The 24896-nt window shown below is 34.3% G+C and overlaps 1 protein-coding gene across 1 annotated transcript; it reads right to left on the bottom strand.

The window, feature by feature from the left end:
• Window positions 1-10090: 10090 nt before the first annotated feature.
• Window positions 10091-20377, bottom strand: LOC120354021 (protein archease-like). Its single transcript, XM_039439835.1, has 4 exons — window positions 20164-20377; window positions 16897-16921; window positions 15127-15331; window positions 10091-10295 (listed from the first exon to the last, which is right to left on the bottom strand). The coding sequence occupies exons 1-4, from the start codon at window positions 20213-20215 to the stop codon at window positions 10113-10115; spliced, it is 465 nt and encodes a 154-aa protein (XP_039295769.1). The 5' UTR covers window positions 20216-20377; the 3' UTR covers window positions 10091-10112.
• Between the last annotated feature and the right edge of the window lie 4519 nt (window positions 20378-24896).

The following is a 24896-nucleotide window of genomic DNA, read 5'->3' as shown; positions in this document are numbered from 1 at the left end:
AATACACGTAGGAGACAAAATGGAACTGATTCGAAGACAAAATAGATGAATATTTTAAGTGAAATAGGGACAAATTGTGACCATAAAATTATTATTGAAGCAAAAAAATTAAGAAAACAATAATAGAAATTTGAATTTATTATGAATCTTGAATAGATACTGTTTTTTACTCTCATAGATACTGTATAGATACTGTTTTTCAATCTCATAATATGGATAAATCAAGTTAAAACATCACTCTCTCTTTCTCACACACACTACCTCTCACTCTCTTATTGGTAGAGAGTTAGTGGGGAGGATATTTTTAATATTCTTTCCGAAGAATGGACATTGATATGTCCAAAGCTCCGACAATTTATGTAGATGCATAACAATATGATTATCTGTTTGTAGTATTATAGTTTATTATCTATAGTTTATCTATAGAATATTATCAATATTCATCTATAATTTTGCTGTATTGTAAGCTATTGTATATAAGTGTATAAGCCAGTATATATTGTAATCTACATAAATAAAGTACTCAATCAATCAATCACTCTCTCTCTCTCTCTCTCGCTCTCTCTCTCTCTCTCTCCAATCTTCTGATAATACGATATGACAAAAACAGATCATAGAAATAGCTATTGAAACACTGTGCTGGTTGCACAAACGCCGGTTGAATTTTAACAGTGATTAATTCCACGTTTTTGAAAAGACGGCTTCTCTTATTGGTTCTCGTGGAACTAATCACGGTTAAAATTTAACCGGCTTTTGTGCAACCGGGGGCCTTTGAATGCTGTATTTGAACTTCAATTTCATAGATACTGTTTTTCAATCTCATAATATGGATAAATCAAGTTAAAACATCACTCTCTCTTTCTCACACACACTACCGGTATATTTTTACAATCAAATATATTCAAATACATCATACAATTTATCTATCATTGTATGAATAATATTTCTATTTTAGTCTAAAATATGTTGGGAATGAAACTACTATCTTTGATACGTAAATACTACTAGAATTTTCCAATATTTTATTAGGCCTACTGAATATTAATAATTATTGAATCTTGTTTAAATTCATATCTGAATAAATAAGAAATTATTGTAAATAGTTTGTTTGATTATTGATAGCATTAAGATAGCTTATTATTTGTCTATCTCTGCTATTTCACACTGAAGTTTATTATTATAATTATTACTATATTATTGATATTGATTACTACATTATTCCTTGATGGGAACATTTCAGTATAATACAGACTAACTGGCAGGCTCGCTCCGCTCGCCTTAGATCAAGTTACATTATTGAAGCAGCAGCCGAGTATTGATTATTTTCTTGAATCAAAACATAGGTCAAAAGTGAGTATTATAAAAAAAAGCTATGAATTAGGCCTACTTAAGCTTATGAAGCTTGTAAGACTCTGATTCAAATCCCATTAAAAATAATATGTATTTGTAATGAGTCAAATAACAACCAAGTTTATTAGAAACCCCTTAAAGCTTGGACCACATTCTGAAATCATAAAACCTTACCTGAAAATTTTGAAGATACATTTTATAAAATGACATAATAATATGAAAGTATAAACTATAATATATAGACTAAACCATGACATGAAAATATGAAAGTATAGACTAAACCATAGAATAATATAATACTACTAAACCATTGACTAAATAAACTATAAACTAAAAATTATAAGATAAGCAACATTCTGAAGGCTCAAAAATTTAACGTTTTGCCAAATAAACAATCAAAATCAGTAGAAGCGATTTGGTTTCGTAGTCGCGTCAAGTTAAGCACCATTTGCCTGGTACTTCATTTGTAAGGGTGACCGCTAGGAGACAAACTCCTCCATAATCCATAAGACAAGTTAAGCGCCATTTGCCTGGTACTTCATTTGTAAGGGTGACCGCTAGGACCCGAACCCCTCCATAAGACAAGTTAAGCGCCATTTGCCTGGTACTTCATTTGTAAGGGTGACCGCTAGGAGCCGAACTCCTCCATAAGACAAGTTAAGCGCCATTTGCCTGGTACTTCATTTGTAAGGGTGACCGCTAGGAGCCGAACTCTTAATACCATTTTTATCTCATTATTAAAAAACCCTTCTGGTTGGTTTGGAACCCACCTAAAGCTGTAGGTCCAATCCCATACCATTTGAGAGATTAAAAATCACTTCCTGTTGGTTCGGAACCCACCTAAAGCTGTAGGTCAAATCCATCATCTATGTTTGTGTCAAATAAATAAATTATTTGTCTCTTCATTCATGCACAAGCCTAGAGCTCATGTGGGTTTCATCCTCAGCCAAAAAAAAATCAATGGGCCTGTCATCTCGCATCATCTGTCTCATTGTTCACGCACAAGCCTAGAGCTCATGTGGGCATCATCATCAGCAAAAAAAAAATAGTAGGTACCATTTACCATAAAAAAAATCAGTGGGCCTGCATCATCTCTCATCATCCGTCTCATTTTTCACGCACAAGCCTAGAGCTCATACGGGCATCATCCTCAGCAAAAAAAAAATAGTTCAGCTGAAGATGGGTTGAAAAAATTTACAAAAATTTGTTAACAAATTTTACAGAAATATTTGGAAAATTTAGTAAAATTGTGAAAAAACTTACCTGATAGAGGACTGTTGGGCACGGGTATCTTGCTAAATCCACCTTTTGTCACATAGGAATATTTTACAACACTAGCACAATTTAGATCCACACCATCTTCAGCCTGCACGAAATTTGTCCGATAAACGGCCAAAATTAGAAACACAACTAAAATGTCAATTAACCCACGTTTGTTGTGGTAATTCGTTAATCTACTCCTCGATACTTGCGAGGTTATTACACTAAAAACAGCCATTCTCGAAATGAAATTCGTTGAAACACTGAACAAAAAACACTCACGGTAAACTGTTAACATTTCTCACAAACTATGCACGTTAACCGAAACAAAGAAATTGATATTCGTGAAAAGAAGGCACGGAAACATAGCTAATGTTTCTGAGACGAGAAGCTAAACACGAATGACGGTCATGTTTGGGCTTCGAACTGTTTACCTGCCGGTTTTCAGAAAGGCAGTCAATGAACAAAGATGGAATGTTTAGTTCTGAATGGGGGCGCCACTATACGGTTGTAGTATAGTTGAGATTTTTGCCGCTTGAGCGCAGCATGCTACGGACCAACAATCAATGGTCGCCAAATTTGAATCAAAATCATTCATTCATTCATTCAGATTCTTGAATGAAACCAGTCGAATCTTTCACAAAATTGATTGAAGTATTGCAAATTATAGATTACTGGGTGCTGGGTTTAGTTAATTATTAAATTTAGACCTTTAATTGCATTGTAGATCCAGAGTTTCAACATTAATAAGGAGTTATAAGTTAAAGGATGTTAAATTTGAATCTGAAAGCAGACAAATCCTACACAAAATTGATTGAAATAATGCAAATTATAGATTATTGGGTGCTTTGTTCAGTTAATTATTTAATTTAGACCTTTAATTGAATTGTAGATCCAGAATTTCGACATTATTAAAGAGTTGTAAGTTAAAGGTTGTTGAATTTGAATCTGAAAGTAGACTAGTCAAAGCCTACACAAAATTGATTAAAATATTGCAAATTATAGATTACTGGGTGCTGGGTTCAGTTAATTATTCAATTTAGACCTTTAATTGCATTGTAGATCCAGAGTTTCAACATTAATAAGGAGTTAAAGGATGTTAAATTTGAATCTGAAGCAGACAAATCCTACACAAAATTGATTGAAATATTGCTTAATACAGATTATTGGATGCTGCGTTCAATTAATCATTCAATTTAGACCTTTAATTGTATTGTAGATTCAGAATTTCAACATTATTAAGAGGTTGTAAGTCAAAGGTTGTTAAATTTGAATCTGAAACCAGTCAAATCCCACACAAAATTGATTGAAATATTGCAAATTATAGATTATTGGGTGCTTTGTTCAATTAATTATTTAATTCAGACCTTTTATATTGGTGACTCCGACGTGATCAACAGCAAGCATTTTTACAGATATTTCATGTGAGTAAAAATTACCTAATTACTCATGTTATCCACCACGATGGATTTGAACAAATTTCTAATAATTGAATTGTAGATCTAGAATTTCAACATTAGTAAGGGGTTGTAAGTTGGAAGTCACTAGTTTGAATATTTTGTCTAGCTAGTGAAAACAGTAAAATCATTTACAAAATTGATTTAAACATTCAAAATTTTTGTAATAATTGATTTACACATTCAAAATTTTTGTAATAATTTTTGAAGTCACTAGTTTGAATCTTTTGTCTAGCTAGTGAAACCAGTCAAATCATTTACAAAATTGGTTTAAACATACAAAATTTTTGTAATAATTGATTTAAACATTCAAAATTTTTGTAATAGGGTGCTGAGTTCACATTAATTACGGTACTCAATTTATACCTTTACTTCCATTGTATATCCAATTTTCGACATTATTAAAAATCGTAAGTTTGAATCTTTTGTTCAGCTAGTTGAACCAGTAAAATCTTTTACAAAATTGATTGGAACATTCCAAATCACTTACTTACTTGATATACTCCCACTGGAAGCGAGTTTGCGCCGTGGTCTTTAGATTTTTCATCATAATGTAGAGCTCAATAATTTCCTTATGGTTCCTGGTGTCTGTGTGGTGAGATTCAATCAATCAATCTCTTTATTCAAAATGTACATGAATGCGTGTATTCATGTATGATTCTTTCCTCAAAGTATTCTTGTAAACTATAGTATTGTCTCGTGAGGAATTTTTGAATTAATAATAATAGGGTACTAGATCAAGTTAATTATTGAATTTGAAAAAAATAAATGAGTGAGAATAACCGCTACGTTTTGGAGGATGAGATGCTGGATTTTTACTTTCCTTGCCCTATTACCATAGGTAAGGAAAGTATTGCTTTCCGAAAAAAATTAAGGTACCCCAATTTCTAAATTTCTATACGTTTCAAGGTCCCCTGAGTCCAAAAAACTGGTTTTTGGTTATTGGTCTGTATGTGTGTGTGTGTGTGTATGAGTGTATGTGCGTCTGTGTACACGATATCTCATCTCCCAATTAACGGAATGACTTGAAATTTGGAACTTAAGGTCCTTTCACTATAAGGATCCGACACGAACAATTTCGATCGAATGCAATTCAAGATGGCGGCTAAAATGGCGAAAATGTTGTCAAAAACAGGGGTTTTCGTGATTTTCTCGGAAACTGCTCCAACGATTTTGATCAAATTCATACCTAAAATAGTCATCGATACGCTCTATCAACTGCCACAAGTCCCATATCTGTAAAAATTTCAGGAGCTTCGCCCCATCAATGCAGATAGATTCCCAATTATCAGGCTTCAGATACAATTGAAACGAAGTGAATCAAGTGGAGTAGATTGAGCATGTAAATCTCTACAATTAATGTTCAGTAACATTTTCACCTAAAATTGAAAATAAGCTTTAAATTCGAGAAAATGTGATTATTAAATTGCAAATTATTGTTGATTCTATTAAATCATTCACTATGAAGAGATAGCAGACCTCATGTGTGTCTCCAGCGTTATTGCCCTGTCATCAGCTGGCTCAAATCTTTGAATTGAGATGCGCGGGAACACTAGCGTCAGGTGATCAATTCTCATAACGGCAAGGAAAGTTGTGTGAGTGCACCACACCAGATTTTTGAACATATCTTCCAAACAAAGCAGTTTCACAAAAGTTTTCTAATATACAAAATTGAAGGCTAAATGTTCGATTGAATGAGACTTATCATGTTCTTTTTATTAATGAGTTTTAAGTGAGAAATGGCAGTTCAAATATAGTACAATTATTAGAGAAAAGAATCTGTGGAGATAAATATAAGTGGAACTCATAATCGATATAAGATACATTACAGGTCTTGTCAATTTCTCATTTTATTCATTCTGATAAAATGAAAAATTCATCATTTTATTCTAAATATTGCCAGTTTTGGTAAATTCTAGTCAAAATTCTGTATTATTTCAATTTTAAATGAGTAGTTTCATACTTACATGGACCTCAATATAGAGGCAGTCACTTGGATTGAATGAAAAAGACTAAGAAATCAAAATTTTTTTGACAATTTCTTAGTCTTTTTCATTCAATATGAATAATTACCACAATATCATCTTCTCAACTACACAAAAAGTCACTTAGATATCCCATGGACCTCAATATAGAGGCAGTCACATGACAGATATCCCATGGTATAGAGGGTAGTTTGTGTTCCAAATTTCAAGCCTATTACTGTTAACTACTGTCTATTATAAGTGTGTTGTTGGGAGTGTAAGAACAGCACAGTATGAGAGACATCACATAGATTCACGAAAAATAATAACTATGATTATCGGCTTGAGTAAACATTGAAATTTGAAACATAAACGTTCTATACCAGGGGTCTCCAACCTTTTTTATCTGAGGGCCACATTGTTAATTCTTGGAGGCTTAGAGGGCCAATAACAAGGATCTACGTGGAATTGACTTGTGGGGCACACACGACGGGGGATTTGGGGGGTGTAAAATTATTATTATATTTCCATTAGAATAATATGAGGAGTTTTAAGTAGGTTTAATTAAAACACAGGAAGAAACAATCCAATTCATTTCAATAATCTGATAGTTGCAATAATATCAGCTGATAGTTGCAGTGATAGTAGTTTTAATTTTTCTGCTCAAATTTTCAAGTTTATTTCAATATTATTGAAACTTTCGGATTGTTTAGTGTTATTTCCGGCTCTTATCAACCCTTCGAAATTCAAAATTCATCAGTCATATCTCGAATACGTATTCTCTGAGTGTTAATCTTTGGTGAAAACAGAAATTTTAAACTTAACATCACTTTGGACTATTTATGTGCCAAAATCAAGGAATTGAAGAAGTTTTGGGCAATTGCCTGTTTCTCTTTCCAAATATCGTGTTTGTGACTGTTCTAATAAATAAAATAAATACAAAGTCCAATTTATTGAGTGTTAAAAGGTCATAAGAAAACTTGACAATGCAAGTTAAACAAAATGCTAATAAATTTTTTTATAGTAATAAGACAACTTGACAATACACGAGCTCACAGAAAGTTACCAAACTAAAAGATAATACTTATTTTTAGTGAGAAGATCGCATTTCTATTTCACTTGAAATGTCCGCCCATTTAGGATCAAACTGTGTGGTTCCGATCATTAAAATTGTTTTCAAATGTTCATCTGACAAGGAAGATGGATTCAACAAACTTCATTTTTGAAAATGTCTGCTCACACTTTTAGGTAGATCCAGAAAGAGTCTTTTTCTGGGAGAGACATGTACAGTCCGTGCAGACCATTTGCTAATATCTCACAATGGTTGATCGCTGCTTGTTTACAGCTAATTTCACTCTTATTAAGAGATGGAGTGGCTGGCAAGAGAAGAGTACTGAACTCACAGCTGTTGTCAAAAATGTGTAAAAATATATATTTTTAAAAATCTGTAGCAATAACTCTCGGCGGGCCGGACAAAATCTATCAGCGGGCCGGATGTGGCCCGCGGGCCGTAGGTTGGAGAGCCCTGCCCTATACCATAGAATATTTTCTCATGTTGACTTTTCTCACCACATATGATACAGTATCAACACAATCTGATACAGTATCATCTCAACTTGATACAAAACACCACAATTTAATACAAAACTTCCAAACTTTGAATGAGTTATACAAACCATGGCATATCAACACAATCTGATACAGTACCTATCATCTCAACTTGATACAAAACTTCCAAACTTCTCCATCAACAAATATGATACAGTATCAACACAATCTGATACAGTATCATCTCAACTTGATACAAAACACCACAATTTAATACACAAATTTCAAACTTTGAATGAGTTATACAAACCATGGCATATCAACACAATCTGATACAGTACCTATCATCTCAACTTGATACAAAACTTCCAAACTTCTCCATCAACAAATATGATGCAGTATCAACACAATCTGATACAGTATCATCTCAACTCGATACAAAACACCACAATTTAATACAAAACTTCCAAACTTTAAATGAGTTATACAAACCATGGCATATCAACACAATCTGATACAGTACCTATCATCTCAACTTGATACAAAACTTCCAAACTTCTCCATCAACAAATATGATGCAGTATCAACACAATCTGATACAGTATCATCTCAACTTGATACAAAACACCACAATTTAATACAAAACTTCCAAACTTTGAATGAGTTATACAAACCATGGCATATCAACACAATCTGATACAATATCATTCCAACTTGATACAAAACACCACAATTTAATACACAAATTTCAAACTTTGAATGAGTTATACAAACCATGTCATATCTTCTTATGCTGACTTTTCTATATCACCACATATATGATAATGTAACAACACAATCTGATACAGTACCATCTCAACTTGATACAAAACACCACAATTTGATACAGAACTTCCAAACTTTCACCTGTTACACAACCCTCTGTTTGCCTGGTAATCAAAAATGTCTGATGAAACTTACCTTTGTCTATGAATAACGTCCTTTATTCATCTACCTTGCGATGAAACATTACCATTGCAAGCAATTTTACCAAGCAATACCATTGCCAATCAAACAGTGACATTATAAAGTGGACCTCACTATAGTCAACCGCACGAAAATAGGCCGCTAGAAATTGGAAAATGTAATTCCCGCACCCATAGACGTTGCCAATACGTCAGATCTATTACAAAAATATATTAATCAGTTCTCATTTGAAATCAGATATGGACAACATTGGTCAACTCTTATTTGACAACGTTGCATCTATTCTCACCTGACTATTTTTTCGTGCGGTTGACTATAGTGAGGTCCACGTTATAATGGCACTGTTTGATTGGCAATGGTATTGCTATCCTTGTCCATCATTCAACAAAGCGGTTAGCGCTATCTCTTTCTTGCTTTGCTCTGTTGCCAGATCGTCTTACAACAATGTAGAATTAATCATTAATTAACAAAATACTCAATTATGAGTATAAGTTATTATAATTATGAGTATTATTAGTTTTTTGATTTGTATATCATCAAGCTATCAAAATGAAGTTTTCTCAGGAAAACATTTTTTTTCTGATCATTACTTTTTGAGATATGAGCGACTGAAGTTTGAATTTTTGGGACAGAACACTTCAAATTCGGTAAGAGATAAATCCATGAGATTTAGAGGATAACTTCTTCATGGTATTGTTGATCTAGTAAAACAAAAATTTTCTGAAAATATAATTTTTTGGAAAAGTTATTCAATTTACCAAAAATAGCTCAACTAAAAGTTATTTTTAGTAAATTGAATAACTATCTTAAAAATTGATATTTTCAGAAAATTTTCGTTTTACTAGATCAACAATTCCATGAAGAATCTATCCTCTAAATCTCATGGATTTATCTCTTACCGAATTTGAAATGTTCTGTCCCAAAAATTCAAACTTCAGTCGCTCATATCTCAAAAAGTAATGATCGGAAAAAATGTTTTCCTGAGAACACGTTTTTATTTTGATAGCTAGATGATATGCAAATCGAAAAACTTAGAAAAATAGCACGAGTAGAAAGTTTATTTTTAGCCTTTGCACAGCCTTAACAAAATATTTCATCTTTATTATGAAAATTCATTATTATGATAATTTCTTGCTTAATAAAGTAATTGAGAATGAACAGTTAATATTACATCAATAAACTTGTATCAGCTACCGTCTATAGAAGGCATTGACAAGACAGAGGATCGGAAACGTTGATCTCCTCTTATCTATCTCCACTGCCATTATTATTATTTATTATTATTATTACATTCCTTAATCACAACATCAAATTAATGATTGGGAGAGAATCAACAGGATAAACCCAAAACTGTTCCTCTCCCTTATAACGTGAGGCCAGCCACTATTATAGTGAGGTCCACGTTATAATGGCAGTGGAGATAGATTAGAGGAGATCAACGTTGCCGATCCTCTGTCTTGTCAATGCCTTCTATAGTGAGGTCTATATATATAGTGGCTGGCCTCAATATTCAAAAGTGTTCCTGAACAAATAAAAACAACTACATGTTTTATAATAAAATTATTATTTAAATGTCAACAATTACATGAATATGGGTGAGTCCGTCATCGGTTTTATTAACTTGCATGTTAGAGTATGTGATTGCCTTCACCTCAGATCTCTGTGGATGTTTTCCGATTGTAAACTGCTCTCCAAACCCTATAGCCTTTATCCTGAACTGTTCTTTGTCGAATTCTAGGATCTTCACTTTCTGAAAATTGAAAAACAAATTAATACGATAACAAGCTAATATAATATAAGTAATTCTGTGAACAGTAGACCTCACGCAGTTTTCTCATCTACAAGTATCTGATGTTACCTGTTCTAGTCGATTCAGTTGAATCACAATAATTCACAGTTGAATCATAATTGACCGAGCGAAGTTAAGTCTAAGACGGTTTGGCATTTCTCTTAATGTTTAAATGTTTAAACGTTTATATGTTGCGCATTTACGGCTATACTTGACATGTACTTGACACGTTTTCCCTTTCTAGACTGCCTTGTGCCTTCTCCATCATCATCATCATCATCATTGTTATTTTATTGCTCATTACCCTCTTCATCTTTCTCCTCTTCCTGTGCTTTTTCCATTCACAAGTCTCCTTATATACTTCCTTACTACGTTAACCCCCTTACTCACTCACGTCCCCTTATTAACGTTCTTTTTTTTCATTTGCATTTCAAGGATAATATAAAAGGATAAAGGAGCCTCCTTCATACGCCAATATCAGAGTAAAAAACAGACTATAGAATTATTCATCATAAATCAGCTAACAAGTGATTACACAGATGTGAGGAGAAGCCAGTCTATTACTGTATTTCCATAAGGTCTATAGTTTCAATGAGAATACTGCGTGAGGTCTTCTGTTCACAGAACTACTAGTAATTTACTCATGTTAACTTAACATATTAACTTATTAACATATTAACTTATTAACATATTAAAATGTTAACATATTAACATATAACATATTAACTTATGTTAATAAACTCAGTTCACGTTTGAATTTGTATCCCATATGATGATTTATCCAGTTTCGTGATAATCTTTCCATCTGATAAAAATATTTCTCAACTTTAATAAAATTAGTAGAATTGATGGTGATGTTGTGAAATCTCTCCATAACAAGAAAACAAAGATATTGTCAAATTTCACTAAACATTTATTGAAAACTTTAAAACAGAACCATGGTTTCACGTAGTTAACCAACGCATCATCAGCTGTACTGAGAAATGAGGATACAGAAACATTCTTAACCTAATCTTAGTAGTCTAGAGCTCTAGAGCACCCAATTATTTAGGAGCTGTTTTAAAGTTTTTAATAATTTTTTAGTTAAATTTGGCAATATCTTTGTTTTCTTATTATTTCTCAACTATTTTAAAATTAATTTCCCCAATCAAGAATATTATAATTTCTTGTGCATTATTCAGTCAATTCAATCATTTTTTATTTTATTTTCAATCACCTATTAAATTTGTTTTTCAAATGTGAGAATATTAATACTGATGTGCACGCTTCATAAAAAATATTGAAACCCTACCTTATAGAAATAGACATGGCCAGACATCTGTGTAATGCATGCAATGAATAATCCACTTGTCAGCTGATTATGACAGCCAATGATATATAGTGATATCAGAGTATGGAGAAATTCCTTTTCTTTTCATATTCCTTAAAATGTAAAATTTCAAAAAACCTTGTGTATACATCGACGCGCAGTATTCCTGCCAAATCTCATAGAATTCTATCAACGCGTTCGTAATCGCGTTACATACGGACAAAAAAAACATAGACCTCACTACGTTCGGTCAACAAATGGGAATACTGTTCTTTGTCAAATTCTAGAATCCTAACTTTCTGAAATTGAAACAAATTAACTAGTAGTTCTGTGAAAAGTAGACCTCACGCAGTATTCTTATCCACAAGTACCTGATTGAAACTATGGACCTCATGGAAATACAGCAATAGACTGGCTTCTCCACACATAATTATTATGTAATCACTTGTCAGCTGATTTATGATGGATAATTCTAGCATGATTTTTACTCTAATAATGGCGTATGGAGGAGGCTCCTTTTTCCTATTATATTATCCTTGACATGCAAAATGTCAAAAATTCTAGAATCCTAACTTTCTGAAATTGAAACAAATTAACTAGAAGTTCTATGAAAAGTAGACCTCACGCAGTATTCTTATCCACAAGTACCTGATTGAAACTATGGACCTCATGGAAATATAGCAATAGACTGGCTTCTCCACACATAATAATTATTATGTGTAATCACTTGTCAGCTGATTTATGATGAATAATTCTAGACTGATTTTTACTCTAATAATGGCGTATGGAGGAGGCTCCTTTTTCCTATTATATTATCCTTGACATGCAAAATGTCAAAAATTCTAGAATCCTAACTTTCTGAAATTGAAACAAATTAACTAGAAGTTCTATGAAAAGTAGACCTCACGCAGTATTCTTATCCACAAGTACCTGATTGAAACTATAGACCTCATGGAAATATAGCAATAGACTGGCTTCTCCACACATAATAATTATTATGTGTAATCACTTGTCAGCTGATTTATGATGAATAATTCTAGTCTGATTTTTACTCTAATAATGGCGTATGAAGGAGGCTCCTTTTCCCTATTATATTATCCTTGACATGCAAAATTTCAAAAATTCCAGAATCCTAACTTTCTGAAATTGAAACAAATTAACTAGAAGTTCTGTGAAATGTAGACCTCACGCAGTATTCTTATCCACAAGTACCTGATTGAAACTATAGACCTCATGGAAATACAGCAATAGACTGGCTTCTCCACACATCTGTGTAATCACTTGTCAGCTGATTTATGATGAATAATTCTAGTCTGATTTTTACTCTAATAATGGCGTATGAAGGAGGCTCCTTTTTCCTATTATATTATCCTTGACATGCAAAATTTCAAAAATTCCAGAATCCTAACTTTCTGAAATTGAAACAAATTAACTAGAAGTTCTGTGAAAAGTAGACCTCACGCAGTATTCTTATCCACAAGTACCTGATTGAAACTATAGACCTCATGGAAATACAGCAATAGACTGGCTTCTCCACACATCTGTGTAATCACTTGTCAGCTGATTTATGATGAATAATTCTAGTCTGATTTTTACTCTAATAATGGCGTATGAAGGAGGCTCCTTTTTCCTATTATATTATCCTTGACATGCAAAATTTCAAAAAAACCTTGTATATATACGTCGACGCGCAATTTAAAAAGGAACATACCTGTCAAATTTCATGAAAATCTATTACCGCGTTTCGCCGTAAATGCGCAACATATAAACAAACATTTAAACATTAAGAGAAATACCAAACAGTCGACTTGAATCTTAGACCTCACTTCGCTCGGTCAACAAGGTAAGATTAATTAGATAACAAATGAATAAGAATATAAATTATTTTATTATTAGATCGTATAGTAATTCAAAAGAGGTTGCTACATGCAACTTCTGTAGCCCTCGTCAAAAAACAATGAATCTGCTAATGAGCAAACTCAAATGACAACTGGTAATGAGCAGGATGTGATTTAAATGACTCAATATATTATACCATGAGATGTATTTTTATGCAATCTTTTCTCTTCTCCATGGTATCACCATACTTTATACACAACACCAACATTTGATACAAAACGATTTCTCTATGCTAATAATTATTCACTTATTGTTTACAGAAACAGCCGGGACTTGAAGATTTTACGCATGGTAATTGCGAAAAATAGAGAAGAGAAGTTGAAAAGGAAAGAAGAAGAAAAAAGAGAACAACAACAAAAAGAAAGTGAGGAAATTGTTGTAGTTCATGAAGAAGAAGATATTCCCTTCTCACTTCAATTGCAGGAAGAAGAAGAGAAAGATGGTGGTACAGAGCAGACTCGAATGACAACTGACAATGAGCAGACTCAAATGACCTTTTCTTCTTATGCTATCTTTTCTCATAGATTTACAAAAAATAGCAGAAGATATCCCATGATTTTAAACAACACCATCATTTGATACAAGACTTCCAAACTTTGAATGAAATATATATATATCATGGGATATTTTCTGATACTGTATCAGTATCAGAAGCAACAGTATCAGTGAGGCATAGGAATGAATATCAGTGAATCAGTTATCCTATCAACAGTATAGGATAACCGATACAGTATCAAATGATACAGTATCATCTCAAATATATAGCAACACCATAATTTGATACAAGACTTCCAAACTTTGAATGAAATCTAAATCAATCATAGGATGATGATGATAATAATACAGTACCAGATGATACAGTATCATCTCAAATCGATAGCAACACCATAATTTGATACAGTATCATCTCAAATCGATAGCAACACCATAATTTGATACAGTATCATCTCAAATCGATAGCAACACCATAATTTGATACAAGACTTCCAAACTTTGAATGAAATCTAAATCAATCATAGGATGATGATGATGATAATACAGTATCATCTCAAATCGATAGCAACACCATAATTTATTTGATACAAGACTTTCTTAGAATGAAATCTGTATATCATAGGATATTTTCAGATGATGATGATGATACTGTATCATTTTATGGCAATACTGTATCAATTTTTATAATTATTCATTTATATTTTCCAAATATTTCTCAAGCCGAAAGTCACCCCAACAACACAGATAGACATTACTCGACAGTAATCGGCTTGAGTTAACAATCGGCTTGAAATTTGGGACATAAACTACCTTTACTATGGGATATCTTCTTATGCTATCTTTTCTATATCTTTTTTTGAGGGTTAGTGTAAGACAGGACCGATTGCGCCCTAACTTCGCCCTCCTAAGTAAAAAATAAAGGCAGTCATTCTAATCTCTATGAAATTATTATTACTGAACCAATATTATCACAGTTTTTCCAATGTTTCCCATAAGGGAACTTGGACTATATACGGCGAGGTAGAACTACCCTTGGTTCTGCCCACCATTCAAAGCCATACGCTAATAATAATTACTAAACCAACTCACCCTAGCAATGAAATAAGGCTCGGCACTGAAAAGAGACAGAAATTCGTCTAGAAAGTGAAACAAGAGAGAGAGCATGTCATGACCCTCGGCTTCAATCTCCTGTGTTTCGGCCATCTCCACATACTCTATCTCTGTCATACAACCGAACAGGCCGTTCGCACACTGTTCGAACGCTTCTTCAACTGTGTTACCCCATGAGTGGATTCTGAAAGACAAAAGAATTTTGTAATTATTATTCAACGAAAATCCTAAATAAATGCTGCAAATCACCCTGAAGACCTCTGCTACTGCAGTCATTGACAACAGGGCTAACAGCTAGATGGAAATTCGATGAGAACTACTATCCAAAAATTAGTTGCCAGCCCGGGAATCGAACCCGGTACCTCCCAATTGCTAGTCATTTTTTTATTCAAATGCTAATTAATATATAATATTATTGAACGAAAATCCTAAATAAATGCTGCAAGCTTTGAATAAATGCATTCTCTATTTAATTCCATCTGTAACTGGTTGGCCGCTATGGCTTCGTATAAAATGAGCGCTGCTATCAAGAGATTGTCAGTTTGGTGTAAGGGCAAGCATTCCTGACTAGCAATTGGGAGGTACCGGGTTCGATTCCCGGGCTGGCAACTAATTTTTGGATAGTAGTTCTGCAGTAGCAGAGGTCTTCGGGGTGATTTGAAGCATTTATTTAGGATTTTCGTTCAATAATAATTATATATTAATTATCATTTGAATAAATGCATTCTCTATTTAATTCCATCTGTAAATAATTTTGTGAAAAAAGAAACTTTTGTAGCACACAAAGGCGTAGCTAGGATTTTATTTTGAGGGTGCTGAAGTATGCAGAAAGGTTAGTATGAAGGAAGCTCTAAGGCTCAACTCACACTTACGCGACTCAGGTCGAGAAGAGACTCAACTTTAGTCGAGAGCATATGTGTTTTCAAATGGTGACGTCGCGGAGACTAGAATCGACTGGTCTGAGTGTCACCATTTCGAAACACAAGCTCATGACTAGAGTCGAGTCTCTTCTTGACGTGAGTCGCGTAAGTGTGAGTTGAGCCTGATTGTCAACTAACCAGAAAAACTAAGGTATTTTAAGAAGGTATTTTTCTAGAATTTCGGGGGTCCTGAAGCTTAATCAACGCCCTTGGTAGCACACATTTCTTGTAACATCCAAATCATAAGACAACAGATTTAGCCTACCTACTCTCGACATCAATTACACACGAGCAGTCGAGTGTTGTACTTTTTACAACACCCAAGTGTTATGTAGGTCTACTTTGTTTAATATCAAAACAACTGACCAATAACACAGATTTGATGACTTTGCTTGATGTACCTTATTGGGCTATGAAATGGTAATCATCCAAATGTTCATAGGCGTAAAATAATCCAAGAAGATGGAAAAAGTAACTATACAATTAATTAATATGTTTTAATAGTAAACAAAGTTATTTTTTCCATCTTCTTGGATTATTTTACGCCTATGAACATTTGGAAGATTACCATTTCATAGCCCAATAAGGTACATCAAGCAAAGTCATCAAATCTGTGTTATTGGTCAGTTTACAGTTCCCGAATACAGCCTTTCCCTATATCTTTTGCACACTGCGACTTATGCACTGTCGTGACTACTTTTAGCAACAGCGCAACTGCCGGAAGGTTAAGCATAAGTTTAATGAAAAAACTAAAAATATCAAATTTCTACAGTAAATTGGCTGTTTTTTTCAAGTCAGAGCCGCACTACTGAAAAGATAAGAAACCTACTGCATATCAGCGGTGTGATCCAGATCTGAAACAGACAAGCATAAAATACAAGATTAGTCTAGTCAAAAGAAACAAGGAAAAGGAACAAGAGAAGAGAATAAAGGTGGTACGCAGCAGACAACTGACACAATAAAAGAGAAGAGGAGGGAAGAAGAAAAGAGAGCACAAAAAGAAAGTCAGGGAATTGTATTTCATGCAGGTGAAAACATTCCATTATCAGTCAGATTGCCGGAACAAGAAGGAGAGAATGAAGGTGGTACGCAGCAGACACAAATGACTCAATGTAAGTTGTTTATGTTTTCTGTCTCATTCTTTATGCTCTAGGCCCAGTTGCACAAAACACAGTTGAATTATTAAATTCTACAAGAGGAAGGCTTCTCTGATTGGTTCTCGTGGCATTATATCTGGATTAAAAGTAAACTCTAAAAGTAAATTCTAACATAAGTTAAAGTAACTGTCCAACTGTCTCTTAAAGCAAAAAATGAATGAATGAACCGTCGGTTCATTCATTACTTGATGTCTTCGTCCTATATTCCTTGAGTAGGTTAGGTAGTACAGTACTTCATTAAGTAGTACATCATAATTCTTTGGCTGCACTTTAGTATATGGGCCGCAAAATCTAGCATTGAGACCTACATAGATCGATAGAGGTCAAGATGTAAGCTAGAAAAGGATAGTACCTGCTTTATCGAATGATAGACAAGGATAGCAACACCAAAGTTAATCAAATACTGTCATTATAACGTGGACCTCACTATAGTTCCGAAATAGGAACAGCAAAACTGCTACAAAAAAACTCTTTCAGTGCTCCAGGTGGAAGTTTTGTCAACTTCCACAAAATTCCTGATTCGGAATTCGTAAGCTAGGTTATGTTTGTAGAATGCATGTAGAACAAGCAGGTAGGCTAATGTTTTCTATTTCCCAATTATTGTTCTTTAGATTATTATTATGACAAAAAATAGTGTACTTTACTTGGACGTGAATGTCTTTTGCAGTGCTCGAATAAAATTCTAGTCTCGGCTAACGCCTGTACTGGTACGCCTGATTCAGGCCTACCTGGGGGGTCGCGGACAGGCGGTGCTGGCTAATGGTGTTCTCTCTGAGATCAGGGATCTGTCCTGGGGCCTGTCCTGTTATGGTGGACGACACCACCTTCTTCAATGCTGGTCGTGAGATGGGAGGACTGAGGGCAGCTATGGTGGAGACTGGGGCATTTGCATCGGACTGGTTCTCTGCCAATCGCTTCCTCCTCAATGAAGACAAAACTCAGTCTATTGTGTTCAGTCTCAGAAATGGGAATGAATACAATTTTGCCCCCGTCAAACTGTTAGGGTTTACCCTTGACAGGAAGCTCTCATGGGGCGAGCACATTGAGACAGTCTGCGCCAGGTTGAGCAGAGTGGTTTTCCTGCTGAGGGGTCTCAAATACAGTGTGCCACCTCATTATCTTTAAATGTGCTATTTTGGCTTTTTTCAGAGCTTGATTTTATATGGCCTCCCCCTCTGGGGTGGAGCCACAGATGTCGCCCGAGTCCTTCGTCTCCAGAAGAGGGCCCTGAGGATTATTTGTGGGGCTGGTAGATTAGCCCACTGTCGCCCGCTCTTTATCAAAGAGAGGATCCTCACCGTCTTCTCCCTCTATGTTCTTCATACCCTTTGCAGAACACAGGCAAACGTGGGGTTGCTCGTGACCCGACAGAGCTTCCACCCGTATGAGACAAGGGGTAGACTCAGGCAGAACTCGGACTGGTCTGGCTCATATGTCTATCAGCCTCTATAATAGGCTGCCTCTGTTGGCCAGGGATCTGCCTGCTGTGCGGTTTCGAGGGGCTCTGAGGAGCCTGCTGACGGATCACCCTCTGTACTCACTCCGTGAGTTCTTTATGTTGGAGAGCAGTGTGGTGAGTGCCTATTTTCTTATTTGATTTCTGCCTCCGGGAAGTTGTTTTTCTTTTACATTTTTCGACGTGTCCCAGTGGGCTTCACTTTAGTGATCCCTTTTATGGACCTATTTAAATAAATACTAAAAAATACTAAATACTAAATGCCTCGACTAGAAACATCATTCTCGCCTGCAGAAGGCCCCTTCCCGTCCTTGTAACGTAAGATACTATTTCGGTACACTACTTCTTAGATACTATGAACGAAATTGTTTTCCTCCTCCCCATACCAATCGAAACTGCCAAAAACGAGAAAGTTCATGCGCTTCGATCTTCCACCATTTAACCCTTATGAGTAAGTGTCTACAACACCAAAATTTGATACAAAACGATTTTCTTATGGTGATAATTATTCACTTATTGTTTGCAGAAACAGCCGGGGCATGAAAATTTTACGCATGGTATTCGCGAAAAATAGAGAAGAGGAGTTGAAAAGGAAAGAAGAAGAGAAAAGAGAACAACAAGAAAAAGAAAGTGAGGAAATTATTCCCTTCTCACTAGAATAGAGCAGAAGGTGAAGACATTCCTTTAGTCAGATTACCGGAACAGCCGAAAGAAGAAAATCAAGGTGGTAGGGAGCAGACTCAATGTAAGTTGTTTATGTTTTTGTCTCATTTTTATGCTCTAGGCCCAGTTGCACAAAAACCAGTTAAATTTTAATCATTATTAAATTCCACAAGAGGAAGGCTTCTCTGATTGGTTCTCGTGGCATTATATATGGATTAAAAGTAAACTAATTTTTGTTAGTTACTTAACAAAAGTTAAGTAACTGTCCCTTAAAGCAAAAAATGAACGAATGAACCGTTGGTTCATTCATTACTTGATGTCTTTGTCCTATATTTCTTGAGTAGGTAGGTAGTACAGTACTTCATAATTAGGTAGTACATCATAATTCTTTGGCTGCACTTTGTTATAACATTACATCTTGACCAATTCATAATTCATAAAGAATTATGATGTACTACCTAATTATGAAGTACTGTACCGGTACTACCTAACCTACTCAAGGAATATAGGACAAAGACATCAAGTAATGAATGAACCAACGGTTCATTGTTATAACATTACATCTTGACCTCTATCGATCTATGTAGGTCTCAATGCTAGATTCTGCGGCCCATATACCAAAGAATTATGATGTACTACCTAATTATGAAGTACTGTACTACCTAACCTACTCAAGGAATATAGGACGAATGCCGGTCTCAATGCTAGATTCTGCGGCCCATATACCAATGTTGAATAAAGGTTATTAACAATGTATGACAATGTTTTAAATAACATTATTAGAGAACTAAAAAACTTTCAAGTTTAGGTAGTTACTTACATTCGTATTTCTGTTCTGGAAGGAACCAGTCTTCTTCCTTGATCTCAGTCATCTTTCAGAACCAACATAAACTAAATATTATAGCACGTATTCACGGTACTCTGATTTTACAAGTAATAATAATAGATAATGACACACCTTGCTGTCAAGCATGCTAGGAAAATCAAAACATAACCTCAAAAGTTTATCATCGAAAGTAAGAATCGATTCAATCAAATCGATATTTTACTATCGGTACTTCAAAATATTTGAATATAGTTACATTTGCTGCCGCTAGATGCTGCAAGCTGTCCACAAGTGAGCAGTCTAGTGCAAATTCCTGCCGCCAGGTAGCATGAGCGCAGCTCTCAATTTCTCAACTCTGCTTGGCTGAGGCTGACAGTTGGCTTTCAAATGTTTCAATTTCAATAGCCCATAGTTGGCTTCTAAATAATAAATAGTAAGTTCTAAATAATAAGTTCAATTATTGAACTTCGAATTACAGATTAACGCTTGGTTTTATGGAAAAATTATACTGAACATTATTTGTAGACAATGTTTTGGTCGGCAAGTTTAATCTAGTGTAGTTTTTGGATATGAACTGCTGTTTTCTATCTATAAATTTCAAATTTATAGATAAAGTTACCCTCTACAACTTCTCGACATTTGATATAAGCTGCTGTGAACGTAAACTCTGGTAAGTGGACATCACTCCAACAACTCTAATATTGAATATTGACACTAATACTAATATATCAATATTGAATACTAAATTACTATATACTAGTACTATTACACTAATATTACTATACTAGCTATATATACTTGATATACTAATCATGAATATGACACTATTATTCTCTAGCTCCCTACAGTCAGTCTGTCGTTAGTTCCCAACCAGGTAACATCAGGCCGCTCTGCTCCAATCTGAACGGAACCCCTAACTGCTTTCACCTCTAGCTCCTCAGTTTAGTTTCTCCCTTTGTGATTAACTGTATCACTTCATTTTTTTATTCTTTTTCTCATTTTATCTTCACTGTTCCTCCATTTAATGAGCTGTTAGTTTTCTTTGGAATCGTATTACCTCATCGGAGAAAAAGAAAGTGAGGAAGGTGAAGACATTCCATTAGTCAGATTACCGGAACTCACGTGAGCTTTTCAATTTGTTCCCCAACCTGAGGACAGGCCGAGACCGTGATCTGGGGTCCACGTCCAGCCTCACCACATCCGAAGCCCTAGCAGAGCCGAGGAGCCCTTGCCCTCGACCTCCGCCGCATCGGTCTCCAAGATGGAAATCCCTGAGGTCCTGACCGAGGACGAGGATGCCCTCCTAGAGGGAGGTGGAGGCGGTTTCTCCATCTCTAATTGTGAGGCCGAAAGCGAAAAGGGACCTCTTGTCGGCATATTTTGATTTTGAGTTACATATTTATTAAAATTCTGCATTAAATTCTGAACAATTGTATGTAATTTTTATGTCGGTACGATTTTTTTTGTTTTTATCACAAATATTTCAATTTCGATGACTGGAAAAGGGCTTTCTGTAGAAATCACATTCAAAAAGTATAAAATGAGACAGAAGCTTTATTTTTTGTATTTAAGCAATAACTTAGGTATGAATGGAAAGCTTATAGTTTCCTCTTCAAAATGAATTGTTGAACTTTCCTCAAGTATTGATAGATTTAAGACATTATTATTGTCTAGAATTATTTAGAACTACACCTACTGAGGTCTATTCTAAATAAGAATCGATAACAATCTAATAAGAATCTATAACATTTTCACTGAAAAATTATGAAAGTTGCTTGATCATCTTTCCAATAATTATCTCAAATAATATTGGTATGATTAATGAAAGTCAAAATGTATGGGAATCTTCATGTCGATTTTGATATTTGAATTGCTTGAAACCATTTGGATGTGCACTTGAAACTTTTGATTCATACTGATAGTTCATAATTGTTTGAGTTTAGTTTATAGGGTTAACTGACCACTAACGGTAGGACATTATAATGATAGTAGTCTCAACAATGTCCTACCGTTAGTGGTCAGTTAACCCTATAAACTAAACTCGAACAATTATAAACTATCAGTATGAATCAAAAGTTTTAAGTGCATATCCAAATGGTTTCAAGCAATTCAAATATCAAAATCGACATGAAGATTCTCATACATTTTGACTTTCATTAATCAAACCAACATTATTTTGAGATAATTATTGGAAAGATGATCAAGCAACTTTCATAATTTTTCAGTGAAAATGAAAAGAAGCATCAAAAGCTCAAAAGAAACATCTGCAGAGAGGGGAAGCCCCATACGAAAAAAAGAGAACCCAGAAAATACGCCAGCTTCAAAAGGTAATATTAAATTCAAATTTATTTTCTATCCATTTATTACAAAGACTGTACCTTGGGCTTATTCAAAATCAAATGCTTTCAACTACCATGCAGACTTCTGCTACTAAAGATTGACTGCAGATGTTTTCTTTTTTATAATTATTATTACCGTTATGCATTAGCAAATACAATATAATTTGAACCAGTGAATCTATCATAGCAAGAAAATACGAAATTGATACTAATACTAAACTATTTGATTCAAAGATCATAAATCCTATAATAATTGAAGAAATCAAGGGAAAGGGTAAAGATTCAACAAAGACAGCACATCAATTTATTTCCAACACTACAGCGAAATTGCTGGAGCATACTATATAATATATGACTTGATTATATTACTATAGTGAGGTCAACGTTAAAATTGCAGTGAGAAAAGATAGCAGAGCAACGTAGATACAGGTTTATTGATGTAATATTAATTGCTCATTCTCGTTTAAAATTATAATGGACTTTTATGTTAAACGTGAGATATTTTGTTAATTAATTAATCATATATTCTACATTGTTTAAAGACGATCTGGCAACAGAGCAAAGTGAGAAAGAGATAGCGATAATTTTTCAGTGAAAATGAAAATCAAAACTCAAAAGAAACATCTGCAGAGAGGGGAAGCCCCATACGCCAAAAAAGGGAAACCAGAAAAGACGCCACCTTCAAAAGATGAAGAGCAAGGTAATATTCAATTCAAATTTATTTTCTATCCATTTATTACAAAGACTGTACCTTGGGCTTATTCAAATGCTTCCAACTACCATGAAGACTTCTGCTACTAAAGATTGACTGCAGATGTTTTCTTTTTTTATAATTATTATTACAGTTATGCATTAGCAAATACAATTTATAATTAATTTGAACCAGTGAATCTATCATAGCAAGTCCTATAATAATTGAATAAATCAAGAGAAAGGGTAAAGATTCAACAAAGACAGCATATGACTTGATTATATTACTATAGTGAGGGATTATATTACTATAGCGAGGTCAACGTTAGAATGGCAGTGAGAAAAGATAGCAGAGCAACATTGATACAGGTTTTTTAATGTAATAATAATTATTGCTCATTCTCGTTCAAAATTATAATGGCCTTTGAAATTAACGTGAGATATTTTGTTAATTAATTAATCATATATTCTCTACATTGCTTAAAGACGATCTGGCAATAGAGCAAAGTGAGAAAGAGATAGCGATATCTGCTTTGTTGAATGATATAGGTACAAGGATAGCAATACCATTGCTAATCAAACACTGCCATTATAAACGTGGACCTCTCTATAATTTATGAAATTTACAAGAGCTATATTGTCATTTATCAAGTTATTCGTAATAGTAAAACTGATTGAACAAATTGTTTGAAGGTATTGAAAGAATGCAGTAGACAACAAAATTTTATCAATAGAGGAGTAATTAAAATTTTAAATCAAATTTGTTTTAATAAAGGAATAATTATGAATCTCAACAAAATGAGGAGGTCAAATATCACAAATTTACAAAATAATATGCATCACCTTCCTAAGACCCATACCATGGGATATCTTCCAAGTTCCAAACTTCTAGCCGATTACTATAGACTACTATTATTACTGTTTTGTTGGGGTAAAGTAGCCAACAGAGCAAAGCGAGAAAGAGGTAGCGCTGTCAACTGTCTAACACTGCCATTATAACGTGGACCTCACTATAGATTTAATAATGAAATTGAATCAATTATTGAAGAAATCTTCAAGAGCAAAGGTAAAAAGTAAATTCAAAGGGTGTAGATTCAACAATACAGCACATAAATATTCATTTACAACTGTAAGCTTTATTTATATGAATGTTTATTTTCAACATCAAGCATAATTTCTAGAGCATATTTGTTCTCCATCAAATTATTCTTCAATATGACTAACTGCAACCCGACTGCGCCCTAACTTCGCTCTCTAGGAAAATAAAGGCAGTAATTCAATTTAATATGTAGGACATAAAAAATGAAATTCAATCATTCACTAATAAATAATAATAATAATATCGAGTGACCTGGCTGGCTCAGGTCTGGTGTCAGAGTTTTCAGGTCGCAACTGATCAATTTCAGGGCCTCTGACATGACCTAACGACTGCTTTTTAGGCAGCCGGGACCGACGGCTTAACGTGTCCATCCGAAACACGGGAGTGGCCCGAGATAAATATCTTGGCCCGGGCCGGGATTTGAACCCGGGCCTCTGAATAATAAAGCCAGCATCTGATCCACTCGACTAATTAAAGACTTGAGAATCATAACTAGACACGAAGACTTAAGACAAGTGTCTTAAAAGACTTAAGACACTAATATTAAAGACTTGAGAAATTCAAAGAGCAAATTGTTTGAAAGTATTGAAACATGTATT

Source organism: Nilaparvata lugens, chromosome 13, assembly GCF_014356525.2.
Source record: "Nilaparvata lugens isolate BPH chromosome 13, ASM1435652v1, whole genome shotgun sequence".
NCBI classification, from domain to species: Eukaryota; Metazoa; Arthropoda; class Insecta; order Hemiptera; family Delphacidae; genus Nilaparvata; species Nilaparvata lugens.
This window is presented reverse-complemented; position numbering and strand designations above follow the sequence as displayed.

Bases quoted from the DNA above. Each gene is read 5' to 3' on its own strand.
- LOC120354021 (XM_039439835.1), bottom strand. From the start codon at position 20,215: ATGACTGAGATCAAGGAAGAAGACTGGTTCCTTCCAGAACAGAAATAC. The intron at 16,922-20,163 runs GTAAGTAACTAC...TGTCTGTTTCAG, and splicing joins TCCAGAACAGAAATACGAAT to ATCTGGATCACACCGCTGAT. The intron at 10,296-15,126 runs GTGAGTTGGTTT...TTCAATTTTCAG, and splicing joins AGCCTTATTTCATTGCTAGG to AAAGTGAAGATCCTAGAATT.